Here is a 16,638-nt window from a genome sequence, read left to right as displayed (position 1 = left end):
CAATTTTTCCAGAATTACTTTTTTCTATATATACTGAGCTATAGCTACTTGTATCAGCTCTCATTCCAAAAACACTTACTAAACTTTTCCCAAAGTCTAGTCTCGCGTTTGTCTCATCTACTGAATTCTTTTACTTCAATGAATGTATCTATTTTTTCTTTTCTATGATTTTCAATTGGATCTACTCATCACTATTTCTTGTTTGATTTCTGATGGGCTTTCCTCCTCAATTTTCCTAATTTCTTGTTCCCCTAATGAATGCTATCTTTAAGTAATTTTCTAATTGTCCTATCACTTTCATTTCTCTAAAGTACACTCACCTCTTGACTGTTGCTTCAGTTGGGCATCTTTCTCATTGCTATGTAATCTGTTAAAAAAATGTTTCCAGGCTCCTTTCTGGGAGTTTTGCCTTCCACACTCCCCATGACCTCTCTAGTGATCATACAATTACTACCACCCCCACCTCACTCAGACTGTTCAGTCCAGGACTAGGTCTTATGGTTGTACTCATGACAGAGTCAGCATATTCTGTGGATCTGTCTGTGTCCTGACCAATCTTTCTGTTGCTTTCCTATTTTCTCATTGGGACATTTCTCAACAATAAGTACTGGGTAGTTTCAAGTTGTTTTTCTAGGCTTCATTCATGGCAAGAGCAGCCTTTGGTGTTCCCCAATCCAACTCTGGCCCTGTGAGACATCTGAGGCTCCTTTACTTCTCAGGATCACCTCCTAGCTACCTTCCTTTCAAGTGCACAAAGAACACTGATCAGATGGACCATATTCCGAACTATGGAACAAACCTTATCACATTTAAAAGAATTTACAAAATAGAGTTAAATTAAAAAGAAATAATAGATAGTTATCTGGAAATTTTCCAATTTGGAAATTAAACAACACACTTCTAAGTCACTCAAGGGTTGCAAATATGTCAAAAGGAAATTAGAAAGCTTTTGGATTGGATGAGAATGAAAACACAACATTTCAAAGTCTGTGGGCCACAGTGAAAGCAGCACTTAAGAGAAGAGCTATAGCATTAAATGTTTATGTACAAAAAGAAAGGTTTTAAACCAGCAAAAGAAGCTTTCATTTTGAGAAACTAGAAAATGGATAGCAAATTATACTAAAGCAAGTAGGAAGAAAAACAATATAGACAAAAATAGAAAGTAGTGAAACTGAAAACAGAAAAACAGTGGAGAAAAATCAATAAAATAGAAAGATCAAAGTTGATAAATGTCCAGCCAAAATAATCAAGAGAAAGAGATAAGGCATAAGTTACCAGTATCAGGAGTGAATCAGAAGTCACCATTACAGATTGTGCAGATATTAAAAGGATAGTAAAGAAATACTATGAACAATTTTATGTCAATACATTTGGTCACTTAGATGAAATGGATACATTATTTGAAAGATACATCCTACCAACTATCACTCAAGAAGAAATAGATAGGCTGAATAATCTCATATCTATTTTTAAAAAATAAATTTATGATTTATTAAAAACAAAAACTTACAAAAAAGACCTCAGACTCACATGGCTTCCCTGGAAAATTCTAGCATCTTTTAAAGAAGAATTCTACCAATTTTACACAAACCTCTGTTTAAGTATTCTGAATGCAAGTGACTGAGCTAAGGGCTCTGAGAATGATTAGCCGGAGAATATTTAGGAAGTGAAGAACATACATTGAAAATTGTTAGCTCTGTGTGCTCATGAGCACTTCCCACCAGTGAAAACCTAATTTTCATTTGGATCAGGGAAAGAAGAGGAAGCCCCTTGAGTCCGAAACAGGAGTCCACTTCTTCCTGCTTAAGAATTATGCATTCATGCAGCATCTAATGTAGGCCCTCCATGTCCACAGGTTCTGTATCCAGGTTTCAACCAATGACCAAAACTTTTTTTTTAAAAAAAGTTGTTTGTATTGAACATGTAGAGACTTTTTTCCTATTGTTATTACCTAAACAATATAGTATAATAGCTATTTACATGGCATTTACACTGTATTGGGCATTATAAGTAATTTAGAGATAACAAAGTATACAGGAGGATGTGCACAGATTATATACAAGTACTATTTTATACGAGGGGGTTGAACATCTGTAGACTTTGTTATCCTTCGGAGGTCCCAGAACCAGTTCCATGTGGATACGCAGGCATGACTTTATTCACTGAACGTCGAGCATGGATTCCCCAGAGACTTACCCTCAGGTCCTTGGCCTGGGTCTCCATGAGCCGAATCTGCTCCAGAGCACCAACACTGGCACTCAAGCCCTGCAGCTGCGACTTGACCAAATGGAGCTCTTCACCCATAGTGGCCAGGTCATTCAGGAGTGTCATCACACAGCTGTCACAATCTGCAGGGGCCACAAATACAGGCAAATGTGAAGCAGGTTGGAGCTGTGTGCTCTGGAAGGCACAGAGAACATAAGGCTGTATAGCCCAGTCGGTATGTGTACAGATCATCATGGGCGGAAATTACATCCCTGGCCCTCACAGGGAGGGATGTGGATTTCAAACAAAAGCCCAGTGTACAAGAGCATCTGAAGTAGAAGTGGTGATTCTATGTAATTTACTGCTTATTTTGTATGTGGGAGAAATAAAAATAAATAGCTTTTATCTACAGAGTGCTGGTTATTGACTATATTGTGATAAGGGTTTACAAGCATCTCCTCAATTGCTCTATGAAGTAGATGTAGTTATTTCGTCCATTCTCCAATTGATGACACTGAGGTTTGAAGATAAAAGGTGGTTTGCTGAAGGTCATACTGCTGATAGTTGACAGAGGCTGGATTTGCCCCTACCTTATCCTCTTTCCACCACTGCTTTCTCAGACTGGAAACTGCATATCCCAGCACTCACATATCTTAAACTAAGTCCCAACACTTGGAAGAGAATGGGAGTAGGAGGGCTTTCTTTTCTCACCATCACATTCTTCTGCAGGGCCACCATCTTTGGGCTCTTGGTCTATACAGTCTAAAAATAAGGAAAAGGTCAAAGAAGACATTGTTAGTAAACTTACTCTTCATCTGTCTTTTAACCTTGGTTTTTCAGAAGAGCTAATTTTGGAAGGTTTTAGTCACTCAGCTATCCAGCATCACTGGATAGTTTCCTTTTTCTGCCCTCACCCATGCCATTGCTCCTAGAGCATTCTCATCTCCTGGCAGGGCTGCACAGGCACTTCTTGTGTGGCTTCCTTGATTTCTTCTTCACCAAGGTCCATCTCTCTAGAAGTCCATGCCTTTCTTATAAATTAAAACTCTAAACCATTGACGTCAAGGCTTTCTTCATTGGATAGTCCCTATTTGTTCACATTTCTATATCACTCAAGACCAGTGAATAAGCATTCACTGAACATCTTTGGGTATCCCCTGTGTGTCATGGCATTATGCTCGGTATAGGAAGTAGATATCAAAACAAAAATCCCTGCTATCCTATAGTTTAACAGTCCCCTGGGAGAAGCAGACAAATGACAAAACAGTATGACAGATGCTACAACAGAGATACGCACACAATGATGTTGGGCTACAACCACACATATAAGCTGAGTTATGGGGTTCTCAGCTACAGTTCAGGAAAGCCTAACAGGCATCCTTGCACCTTCTTTACTTCTTCATATCTACTATTTTCCACATGCCATGTATTCTTCTGCTGAAATGCACTCTTGCTTCTTTTTGAAAAATAGTCTAACTTTCACAGCAAAACTCCAAACTTGAAACTTTTCTAAACATGGCCCTTCACTATTTAAATGTGTCATTGGAAGCATTTGCTGTCCTTTCCAACTTTGTGTCATTTGATAACTGGGTAAGACATGCCTTTAATATTTCAATCCAAGCCAAAACTGTTGATTGAGATGGAGCCAAAAATGAAGTCCTAAGGCATGACAGTAAGTACTCTATTCTAGACTGGTATTAATTCATTTATTCTTCTTTCCTTTCACTATGCTCACTTGATCAGATGTAATCCAGGGTTAAGTTCTGCAATTTGCCATAACTATAAGTGATTACTATTTAAGTGATGCTGTACTACCCTAATGGCATTTTCCTGATGAGTCATATTAACATTTCCTCTAAAAAAAGGAAGTGGATAGTCCTTTTTTTTTTTTTTGGAATTGTTCCTAATAAATTCATACCAACTTTCATGAATTATCCTTTTCTTATGAAATCCACCCCATTACCTGCTCACATCTCAGACCATGTAAAACTATCAGAACAAGAACACTTTGACTTCCTCAGATGTACACAAGGAAAGCTGATTTGAAGATAAACCTACAATGTCAAAGGGAGGTCTCAGCAAAATCACCAAAGTAGGTCTGAAGTTATTTTAGCTATAATTTGTTGAGTTTTAAAAATTATTTACTTAAAAAGTAAAGCTAATTATAGCAAGTTATTTTAACAAAGCTGTAAATATTACATAACCATTCCTGGGTTGTCAAAGCAAGGGGACAATTTGTTAGCTAGCATTACTTCTTATGCTTCCTGAAAATTTGTACTTGGGTCATTAGACTGTTATTTTATATCAACTTTATAAATGCAGGTTAGCTGAAGTGTCCATTGATCTTACCTCCAGTTATGGGGTGACAAGTGCTCAGTTGGCCATTGCTATTACAATTGCATGGTTGGCAGCTACCTCCAAATTTCTGGGGATTCCCAAAATATCCTGGTGCACACCTACACAAATCAGAGAAAGGAGAAGAAACACTCAAATAATTCATCATCATTTATTTTTCTCAACCTCTAGCTGCCTATTTGGGATATTGTAACTCTGTGGGAGAAAGCGTAATTATAGATTGACAAGAATGTATGCTTTTCTGGATACATGGAAACTTACCCCCTGAAAGAGGCTGTTGAGAATAGGAAACAGGAAGGGACTATACCTTTCCTCATTTCCTCCCAAGACTATCAGGTTCTCAAATACCGTGACAGTTGAATGACAGATGAACAAAAATGCACACAAAAGCAAATTGTTTGGTCAACACGGACGTCAGGGATGACCAGACTTTATGTAAGAGTCATCTTTGTGAACATATCACATAAATAAATATTGCTTAATTTAAGACAAATTTCCTCACAGGAATAAATTGAGAGTAGAGTTAGAAATTTCAAAATCTTGCATGAAGGAGGACTTTCTTCATATTTCCTAATGTATTATTTCAGGGCTGCATAATTCACATTTGCACTAATTGCTACAGTGGGAAATACAATGAGCTTAAACAACAGACAGCAGTTACAACTGCTATCCCTGGCCTTCTGCCATTATTATACTAGCTAAGTTAGTGATGAAAATGTAATTAGTGATCTACAAGTTTAATAATCATATGTCCAAAATTCTTAGATTCTGTTTTTAAAAAGAGTAAAAAAAAAACCACGTTAATATTTCTGGAACTGAGAGGTCAAGTGAAATATTTCCATTTGGCAAAGTTCTACTCCCTACTCTATCAGGCCAAATTGTCATTAAATTAATATATTGTATTTTCTCATCAATGGAATTGACAGAATTAGGGAAATAAAATAACTTTTTCCTCAAAATTTAAGTTTTACACACAAAAAAACTGTTAGGCAATTTCAATATACTTCACCAATGGGTACACTGGTGACATAATGCAAAGGACATAGGTTTGGGGTCAGAAAGGTCTGACTGGACCCCTGCCTCCAGTACTTACTACTGTGATTTTTGAGCTTTCATCTCTTCATCATCCTCCACCCCAAGAAAACATAACCTCCATGAAGACATGGGGGGGGGAGGGCGGTGTTTGGCTATTTTGCCTACTGCTGCCCCTAGTACCTGGTATAATGCCTGGCATATATCAGAGGCCAAATGAGTATTTGTTGAATGGATGAATGAGTGGATAATACCCATTTTGGTCAAAGGATATAAGATAAGAGATCTTTAGAATCTAGCCCAACGCTTGCATGAAATAAACACTCATAAAAAGGTAGCCATGATCATAAGACATGATGAAACACTGATTTTATAACTGGTGTCATTTGGAATTATTACATTTCAGAAAGTACACAGGAAACAGAAAACTTACATATTCCCTAATAATTAAGAAGGTAACTAGGTTGAGGTAGTTTATCTATACCTATCAAGCACGATAGTGAAATACTACTAATAGAGCTTTACTTTATGATTGGCTCCCCCCCATTCTGCCTAACAAACAGCTACACAAAAATATTATGTTCTAAAATACTTTATTTTACACATTCATTCACATCTTAACTTTCCATGTAAAAGATGCAAAAGTACAAAGTACTTTATGTTAAAGTCACATAGATATTTAGGAAGTTTGATTCTTCTTTCTTATTCTTGCAAAGTGTTAGCTACTACTGATTACAAGAAATAACTGGTTCTCTAATACTCATTTTACAGCTAAACACAATGGATTGAAGTAAACTTCCTGATTTCACAGATGACTTTTTTTTAATTAATTAAAATTAATTAATTAATTAAAGAGCAGAGAACACATATCCCATCTGTGGCTCTGGGTGGCCAAGGAAAGGGCATGATATAAAGTAGGAAACCTTTTCATACCTGCCCCAGGCAGGCTGCTCCTCCTCCACCCAACTAGATTTCTGAAGAGAGTATGTTCCTACTTTCTAACCTCTATCATTCCATACTTAATGACTAGCACCAGGAATGATGCCTGGTGTGCAATCCATGTTTAAGAAGTGAAGAATGTAAGACATCAATCTGACATTTACTTCTGAAAAAGTGTTTTTTTTTTAATTTAAGAAACAATAGCCTGCTTTCTTGAGACATCAAATGAAACAAACATATGCTTAGAGGAGAACTGTTAATTAAAAATTTCTTTTCAAATAAGCTACCTGCCAAATAATGGATGTCTCAGCAAGCCTGTGGCTGTCTTCGGCTTCATTGTTTGTGGAGAACCATAAAGAGGATTAAATTAGGAAACCTCTCCCAGGTGTGAGCCTCACAACTTTTAAATCACAAGGCCTTTAATACTTCCACAGCTCACAGCTCCCACCTACCCATCCTTCTTGTCCCCATATAGATGTGCCTTCCTTCCTTTTCCTTCAAGGACGGTTGGATGGCCCTCCAATTGCAGCCTGACTTAACCCAGTGACTTCAAGCCTGTTTTTGTGTCCATCTACCACTGGCCTGCAGAGCTCATCATCTGTTTGTTAATGTGTCTCTTTCCCGTGCTTAGCACATTTCCAGGCATATTCTAGGATTTCCATACATTTTGTCATTGAAAGAAAGAATGAATAAACGAGACCAGTGTGAGAAATGTTCCTTTTGCTGAAATGGAAAAGGGAAAATAGAAGAACCTTAAATTGTTCTCTTTGACTATAGGACATTGTCTGGGTTTCTGAGCAGCTGTACCATGTTCCCAGCATCAGGCTGTCCCCACCTTCTATACAAGGTAGACATTTTCCAGTTTCTTGGGCTTTTTTGTATTTCTCCAACCTGACCTGCCTTCTACCTTCATTTTCTGGTTCCACTCAGCCCTTATACCTACCAAAGTCCTATCCTGTCCATACAACATTCCCAATAACCCCAGTCTAGAGTTTCCATGCCCTGCTATGAAATCTGTTTGAATTGATTTGTTGTTGTTTTTTTAATTTGGTCAAACTTTTCCAAAGTTTATCAAGAAAAATAAGCCAGAATGACCAAGGAAAAAGTTTTAGATAAAGTTCACAAGGGGAGCGTCAAAGGCATTTTGTACTTTCAGAAATAATACAGAATTGACAGTAGCACAAGAACCAAATAAAATATATAGAAACAAATCCAAGTGTGTACTGAAATTTTGTACAGACACATTTAGCTCTAGTGAATTCAACTGAATGTAACTGGTAAAAGAGCAAGCAGGTGATAGTATGAATGGGAGACAGGAAAAGCAGAGGGAAGGTCTGTTCCAATGTCACTCAATGTGCACACATTGTGGAGTGAGCACAAATGGAAGAGGAATCTGCTATTCCCAGGCACTCTTGTTCCCTGTGCCTCTCCTAGTGAGAACATCTCACACTGAGTATAGTTCCAGGGGCTAACAGACACTTCCATATTTCCTGCAACATGCTCCTGGATTACTGAGAGATGAGATGTTAGAATCTTCAAGGTTATATGAACTCAAAGCAATTTCTGCCTTACATGTTGATTTATGCAGTGTCCAGTGCATAGAAGCTAATCATGAAAATCTGTTAATGATTAACTAAAATGTAGCTTTATGACACTTTCCCTTCCATAACCTTTATTCTGTTGTTTTGCAAACGTTACTGAATACCTACTATGTGAAAAGTACCATGTTGGGCACCAAGCATTCAGAAATAAGCAAGACACAGACTGTTCTGAGTGTTCAAATATAATGTGGGGATATAGGGTGTGTGTGGGGGGGGTGGATATTTAGGGCTATGGATATGTGTGTGTGTGCAGGAGTATCTGTGTGTATAGAGAAGGATATAAAGGATACAGGAATACTTAGTGAGGTGTATATGGAGAGCTAGGTGTAGACAGGAAAGGGTATGTAGGGTTAGTTGTGGGGGAGGAGTACTTAAGAATGTACTGAGAGGAGTATGTAGGCATGTATATGCAGGAGGGGTATGTAGGAATGTGGGAAGGCATTAAAGGTATGTAGGGATATGTGAGGGGTAGTAGCAGGTCAGGATGTGGAGAGGGAGGGTTATACAGGGATAGTTGTGGGGATAGGGATATTAAGAATGTATATGGAGGACTGTGTAGAGGTGTGAATGGGGGTATGTAGAAATATAAGAGGGGGTTAAAAGATTTGTAGGTATGTGGGGAGTAGTATCAGGTAGGGATGTGGAGAGGGAGGGGTATGTAGGGACAGTGGTGGGGGAGGTGTACATAAGGATGAGTTTGGTGGTTAGAGTATATAGGGGTATGTGTTGCAGGTATATATATTGGTGGGTGTGTCTATGTCTTGTGCCTTATTCTCAGACTTCTAAACGTGAACAGGGCAAGAACAAGCAGGACGTTAATGATTTATGAAGTGAGCAGTCTTGTATTCTTCCCCCGGAGATCTTTTCTAGCTCTCAGTAAAAGGATCAGCCACAGCCCTCTCTCTGAGCCCCACCCCACAACACCCCACCTATGGGAAGACTGTGTGTAAGGAGACACCTACCTCTCACACTGTGACCCTGTATATCCAGGTTTGCAGGAGCACCTCACATGTTCCCCGTTCACAGCACAGCCTGTGGCAAAACTGAAAGGAAAACAGAAAAAGGTCATAGTAAAAACACAAACCACAGGCTTTATGATCATGATTTTTTACCACAAAGGATGGACTTCCACTAAGTGAAAATTGAAACACCTCGTGAGGGAAATTTTGTGTGAGGAAAACATTGCCTTCCCAGAGCTTATGATGAATGACTTCAGCTGACATTGGGCAAACCGCCAGGAAGGACTAACTTATTTTACTTCTGGCATGGAGAAATGCATTCCTTCCCTTGAGACAGAGCAAAGAAACTCACTGTGGAAGAGATGATTACCACAGCACTTTTTCAGGAATAACAAGGAAGGAATACAACAAGTCTAGGCAGGAAAAAAAAAATGAGTAGAGAGTTCTGATTCTCTTAATATATTTTCTCCATGTTTATTCCAGTTTCCTTTCTGTTGAGCTCACTGTTGGCAGGGAGGCCTGGACCTGAGAGCCCCAGAGAGAAGCTCAGGTTATGCCACCTGCCTTGGCATTTCTGTGAGTACCATCTCTGGAGAGTTTCAGTTTTTCAAACCAAGTTGTGGAATTTTGATTCCTTTTCTTTTATCTCTAAACTGACATATATTTGAAAAGCAGCTTTTTCTCCCCAAAGAGACCGTGAAAAAGCTCTGTTGCCTTGAGACGCGTCTGTCTGTTTCACTGAACATTACACTGACATAAATCTGAAGGAAATGGCTCCTTTCATCACTTGCTAGTAATGGGAGGCCCTCCTTGTCCTGGGAGATGGATACAGAGTTGCCCCTCCACTGGAATAATTAGAAATTTCTTAGCAGTATTACTACTGTTGGAAGAAGCAGTATTACCAGTCCATAAAGATAAATCCAAGGAACTACGTACGTGTTACTGATTAATCCAAGGAACAACGTGTTACTCCAGCTTCATCAAAGCTGGATGCTGACCTTGATGATAACAATATGCTTTGCAACCAAAATTGAAGTGCTTCTCCTGAGCACCCCAGTGGAGATATTGCTGCTTCCTACTCCTGCCAGCTTCAGTTCAGGCAAGTCTGGGCAGGCGAGAAGTGGTAGATCTCCATGCAAATAAAGCTGCAGGACTAGGCAGGCTGACAGGTATCAAATATATAGATAGCAAAACAGGGCGAACATTTCAAACACAGCTCTCCAGAAAAGCCACTGTGGGGCATGTGACTTCTGGAGCTGTTAAGACTTGGCCAATTTGATACTGGGCTAATATGAATCTATCTTTGTGATCCACACTTGTTTCTAAGCCTTTGTACTGTGGCTACAGTTTCTTGATTTTCAATTCCACTATTGCTTCATTTAGTTATCTATTATCTTATTCTTTTGCTTGGAGCCCATGGTAAACACGTCATGATGAGCAAGAATATGACAAAGTGCCAAGCCCAAAGAGAACATGGATTTCCATGAAAAGAAAATGGTGACTCTGCCTGCATAGCCTACTGGCTGCACTAAGGCCTGAATGACAGCTCAGATCCTTTCACTCAAGAGCTCAGAACTGTCCCAAGGCTTCCATCAACACTGAGGACAAAAACCAAGATGCGTAACTACATAGGATCCGAGTCCTAGCTGACCTCCAATCTCATCCCCACCTTGCTTGGAACTGAGGGAAAACCTGAATAAACCCTCTAGCTTCACTTGCTTTTAGATCACTTTAAAAAATACCTAATTTTGGAGCAGCTGAGCAATATATTATTAGTCTCTCACGAGCTTTGCTGTAATACCTCTGACGCATAGGTCTTAATTATAACAGTTGCCTAGGTGACTTCTCAGGGACTTGAAGGCCACTTTTGTTGAAATTACTGACTCTCTGTTTGGTTTGTGCAAGTATCTGATGGGTGATGTCTTTGACATAAAGGGGCAGAAAAACTCTGCCCTCAGATAACACCAATGCGGTCATTTTCTGAACATGTGTCCTATGAAGATCTACAAAGATTAGTGACACATACACAGACCACTGGTTACTTCACTTGCCCCATGTCTTAAATCACCCTTCTTCTTTATCCCATAAATATTCCTAAGCCACACTCTCAGGAAGACAAATTGGAGACTTGCTGTCCTGTCTGTCTCCATGCATGGCTGCCTTGTGGATAAACCCTTTCTCTTTTACAAAACTCAACATTTCAGTGATTGGCATATTGTGTATCAGGCAAGATGGGCCTGCTTGGGTAATGTCTTCTGCACTGCACTTCAGCTCCTTCTGCCTGTGTATGAACACATCTTCACAGGGTCTTTTCCTTTTGAGACCTTAAAGTCAAGATATTGCCATAGTTTACTCTACTTCATCCTTCAGGTCCCTGCTTAACAACTCCAGGCCACCCTCTCTAACCCAGCCACTCATTCACCATCAATCACAACCCTATTTCAGAATTTTCATCTCTATCTGAAATTCTACTTCATATTTACTTGTGTATATTTACTGAGTGTGAGGACCCTCTCTCATTTCCTTCCCCAATTCAATCCAGGTAAAGCCTCAGGAGATCAAAGACTCCACCAACCTCAGGAAGTAATTGTCAAACTACCACGTGAAGAGCAAAAAGAAAAGAAGAAAAGGAAAAGGCCAGAGGAATATACTTATTTTTTTCCTTGCATGTTATGTTTGTTAATGTCTTAATATAACAGTACTATTGAGATATAATTCACCCATGTAAAGTATAAAATTTAGCAGCTTAGTATAGCACAGAATTGTACAACAATCAATACAGTCAGTTTTAGAACATTTTCATCATCCCAAAAAGGAACCCTATAACCCTTCAACAGTCACTTCCCTTTTCTGTCCTATCTCCCCACCTACCCACAATTTCCAGCAACCACAAAACTACTTCCTGCTTTTACAGACTATTTTCAAGCTTCTCCAGTACCTGTTAGTATGAGGACATGGGCAGACCCTACAGGATCCGTGGATGGCGTTCCCATAGTGACCCTCCTTGCAGCGTTCGCAGTGCTCCCCAGCAGTGTTGTGTTGACAGTTCTTGGGATAGATGAATAGGATAATGAGTAGCAGCCTATTATGTTTATTGCTCTTGAGGTCACTGTAAATTTACACAATTTTTTTTTGTGCATGTGTGGTGGGGAGGAGTAGGGATTGAAACCAAGGCTTGGAGTATGCTAGGCAAGTGCTATACTACTGAAATACATCCCAGCCCCTAATCTTAACAATTACAACTCAGGTCCTTGGACTCTGTTCAGTGATATCAGTTCTTCCAATCATATATTTTTCCTGTCTAGTCACTGTTGGTACCACACATCAGTTACTCTGAAGCATGACATAGTAGAAAAAGACCAGCCTGGTTCATGGTCTACTCTAACATTTCGTAGTTGTGGCATCTTGGGTAAGTTCCTTCACATCTCTGAGCTTTATTATTCCTTATATTAATTTTACTGATGCATGACTATATACAATTATAAATTTCCTAAGATGTACTGTCAAAATAATGCCACTTTCCAAAGCTGTTGGGAAAATTTTAAAAAGCAAAGTGTCCCAGGCCCTTGGGAAACATAGATTCTTTTTCCTCTTCCCTTTAGCGTTGTTCCTATGAAGATTAATTTCATAGTTCACTTAACATGATATACTGAAGAGAGATAAAATTTAAGCAAGTTTTTTTTTTTGGTGGAATAGTATTAGGGATTCAACTCAGGGCCACATATTTGCTAGATGGACTCTCTACCACTTTAGCCATGCCCCCAGCCATTTTTGTATTAGCTGTTTCTGAGATAGGGTCTCACTTTTCCCCCATGGTGGCCTGAACCGCTATCCTCCTGTTTGTGTTTCCCTGCAGAACTGGGATGACAGGCACCTACCAAAGGTGCCTAGCCATTGGTTGAGACGGGATCTTGCAAACTTTTCACTGGGCTGGCCTCAAACTATCCCAGTCAATCTCTACCTCCCAAGTAGCTAGGATTATAGGCTTGAGCACCTTACCTGGCTTAGACAAGTTTTTAACACATGGAATTTGTAAAAACAGTATAAAGTTGCATAGTATTCAAAGAAAGCACTAATCTTAAGCCCTAAAGAAGGAAGTAATGTTTCTAAGCATTTTATGCAAATACAATTATATTCATTTCAAAGTCAATGATGTGAGGATACAACTTTGCAACTGAGTTGTTTATTACAAAGCCACATGCATGGTGTTGAATTTGTTTATTTTGTGGAAATTTTAATCCAGTATAATCTTTCTTGGCTTTAACTTTAGCAATAATGGTCAAAATGCACAAAATCATCTAGGGAAATTCCCCTTGTTATAGACATTTTCAAAAATATTTATATTAATTAAATGATCTGGAATAAGTATAATTTTGAAATTTTGCTTATTTATCTTACTTCTGTAAGATACAGAGGTGATGAATGAGTAGGAAACTTTCATGGGTGTGTGTTTTTAAATAATATCTGAAGCAAGGTTGGGAGAAACAAAACACACATCACAAAAGCACGGGGCTTGTTTACAATGGAATGCCTGATCTTTGATCATAAATGGCATTGTTTTCTCCAGATTAAACAAAGCTATCTTTCTTGAGCCTTTGAGTAATTGAGAATTTTATATAACATGGTTAGAGGACAAATAAGCTGTAGTGTTTTCAGAAAGACCATAAGGACTGCAGGGATACTCTATTTAACAATAATTTATTCTATATTTCAAAATACTAGAAAAAAGGATTTTGAATTTTTCCAATACAATAAATGATACATGTTTGAGGCACTGCATATGCTAATTACCCTGATTTGGGCAAGTATACATGTATTAAAATATCTCAGAGTACCCTAACTAATTATATAATTATATATCAATTAAAATTTTAAAAATTTAAAAATAGACAAAACACTAAGATGTTAAAATATCTTTTCATATTTTCTCTAGATATAAAATTATGCTATAGGTACAACAGATTAGTAAGTATTTTAGGAAACAAGGAGGCTGTTGTTCACATGTTCCCTTTTATCATCACCAGAAGGCTACCCCTGTCTGGAGTCCTTCCTTCCTTCCTTCCCCAAATCCCACTGCAGATTCATTTCTTTTTGGATGTTGGATACTGAGAGCAAATCCACTCTGCATGGGTCAACTCCATAGAGGTGTCTTCTCAGGGTGTCAGATGAGGATACTAATGGCTTCCCTCACCTTTCCTTTGCTCAGCTACTCTGGTTCATTCATAAAACATCCTTATTTTAAACTAATTATTTACCTTTCTACTTGGTTTTCTTCCTTTTTAATGCAAATGACAATTTTAAAGAAAAACATGCCTGGATAGATATAGCTTAGTGCTCTGTGACTGAAAACATTGGGGAAACAAGAATTACACCAGGAGCATCTGCATCCTACTAAGAATACTCTGACTACTGGTCCTCCCCAGGGTCAATGGAAGAGATTCATGGAATGGGGTCAGAACGGGTGTTGAGTAATAAATTTCCATAAGAATGTCTGAAGCACCCTCGCTCTCAGCTAAGCATGGCTTCCCTGGAAGCTGTCTTTGTCATCCCTGCAAACTTGAGGCATGTGCCTGTTACATTTCCCTGTGCCATACTGCAAGTGAATGGATGAGTGAATAAATGCCACAGAAGCCTTCATCCACACCCACAGAATGTGCTCTCCTAGCCCCACTGGCCACCAACCATCTATTGGACATTTACTATATGCCCAGCTGTATCAGGTACTAAGGATGCAAAGATGGGTTGATAGCTGACTCAGGAGTACATATACTCCTATAAGCAGACATAGTCGATATAATATGGGAAAATATGATAACAAAGGTGGGCTTCCAAGTCTGTGTGTGCATGTGTAGATATTTGTACGTGTGTTTATGTGTGTGTATTTTTGTGTATGTGTGTGCATATGTGTGTGCGTACATGTGTGCATGGCAAGCCTCTTCGCAGTAAGAATTCTGCTTGATAGTTTTTAACTCCAACACTTAGCTCAATACCTGCTTAGAAATCATAAGGATTTCCTGAGGGAACAGTCTCTAGGGACACCTGGCCATTGGAGGCAAGTGAAGACAAAGAAAGGAAATGGGAAAGAATTACGAAATGAAAATATGAGCTATCTTTTCATAGGGTGAATGAACTCTAGAGAAAATTCCCTTTGGCAGGTGGACTTGACATCAAGCAATGATTCAGTGATAAAGTAAATATTTATTTTTAATTAAAGCATCCACCTGTGTTACACACAACATACAGAATCAAACATAAATTACATGGGAATGGTTATTAGCTGGAAAACAATCTTTGTTGATGTCTTTTATTCTTTTTGAACTTATAAGGTTATAATCCAACAAAATAGTCTATCAGGCAGCCCTTTACAATACTTTCCTGTTCCAGCCTGTCCCATCTTGTAGAGAAAGCAGATCCCTGGGACATGCCAAGCTGGCTCAATACGGTCTAGGAACTCAGGTAATTGAAACACACTCTAGTTACATCACACAATGCAAAGGAAGTCTGTGCCAGCAAAGTACATTTCCAAAAGAGCACAGCACAATGGGGCTCTATATTGCGGGGAGGGCCAGTGTTCTCTCCTTCCCTTGTCTGGGGAGTCCCTGGCTACCGGAAAAAGAAAGAAGCAGATTAAAAAAGGTTCTGCTTCAGGTCGCAAAAGAAACATTTCCTAAGAAACTAATTTTATGTGGGAGAGTTTTATAAAATATTCCAAAGTAAGATCAGACTCCAGTGGATAAGCTGTAGCCATCAAAAGCTGCCCTGAAGCCCTAAGAAAAAGAAAGTCATACAGGGCATGTGCAGCCAAGAATGCTGTGTAGAAGGCAAGGGAGAGGGGTGGTGCTTTCTTTCCCTGACCTGATGTTACCCCTCACCTCCTTCCTATAACCTACTTGGTAGTGGCAACAGTGGAGGGTTTGTGTGTAAGCCTTTCTCAGCATCCCCTTCTCCCCAGTTGCTTTCTTGAGTTACTGCTCATCTGACAGAAGCCATCCCCTTCTTGTGACCTCATGTCATCCCCAAAAAAACTGGAGGCTCAAAGCAGAAACTCTGAATTATTATATCTTGACAAGTGTTAGGCCCCAAGATCCACCTATTTATATAATTTAATGAGTCAGAGAGGCAGAGATGAAGAAGCTAAGGTGTCAGGTAAATTACTCACACAGGTGTTTCTCTCTCCTTCTCTGTCTCCCTTCTTCTCTTTCCCTTCTTCCCTCTCTCCTTCTGTACAGTACTTGGGTTTCAACTCAGGGCCTTGCACTCGCTAGGCAGGTGCTCTATGACTTGAGCCACAGCCCCAGCCCTTTTGCTTTAGTTATTTTTCAAGTAGGGTCTCACATTTTTGTCCAGGCTGGTATAGACCACAATCCTTCTATTTATATCTCCTGCCAAGCTGGAATTACAGATGTGAGCCACTGTGCATGGCCTAGGTGATTTCTTTGAACAGGGCACATTAAGATGAGGAAGAGGTGAAATGCAAATGACATAATTCAGTCTGATAATAATGGAGACTCCTACATAGTTATAGCAGCCTCTAATTTAGGCTTTGG

General features: G+C 39.2%; 1 protein-coding gene across 7 annotated transcripts in view; it reads right to left on the bottom strand.

The window, feature by feature from the left end:
- Lama3 (laminin subunit alpha 3) overlaps nucleotides 1-16,638 on the bottom strand; it is a 293,352-nt gene that overhangs the window by 60,481 nt on the left and 216,233 nt on the right. For 6 of the 7 annotated variants that reach the window (XM_074070176.1, XM_074070177.1, XM_074070178.1 and 3 more), the window contains 5 exons: nucleotides 12,030-12,139; nucleotides 9,095-9,175; nucleotides 4,555-4,661; nucleotides 2,917-2,967; nucleotides 2,197-2,348 (listed from right to left, as the gene is read on the bottom strand). In XM_074070176.1, coding sequence (XP_073926277.1) covers nucleotides 2,197-2,348; nucleotides 2,917-2,967; nucleotides 4,555-4,661; nucleotides 9,095-9,175; nucleotides 12,030-12,139 — 501 coding nt within the window. Of the gene's footprint in view, nucleotides 1-2,196; nucleotides 2,349-2,916; nucleotides 2,968-4,554; nucleotides 4,662-9,094; nucleotides 9,176-10,027; nucleotides 10,197-12,029; nucleotides 12,140-16,638 lie in introns of those variants that run through there. The other variant, XR_012447103.1, reaches the window with a different exon arrangement.

The sequence above is a fragment of the Castor canadensis genome, chromosome 4 (assembly GCF_047511655.1).
Source record: "Castor canadensis chromosome 4, mCasCan1.hap1v2, whole genome shotgun sequence".
In the NCBI taxonomy this organism is placed as follows: domain Eukaryota; kingdom Metazoa; phylum Chordata; class Mammalia; order Rodentia; family Castoridae; genus Castor; species Castor canadensis.
This window is presented reverse-complemented; position numbering and strand designations above follow the sequence as displayed.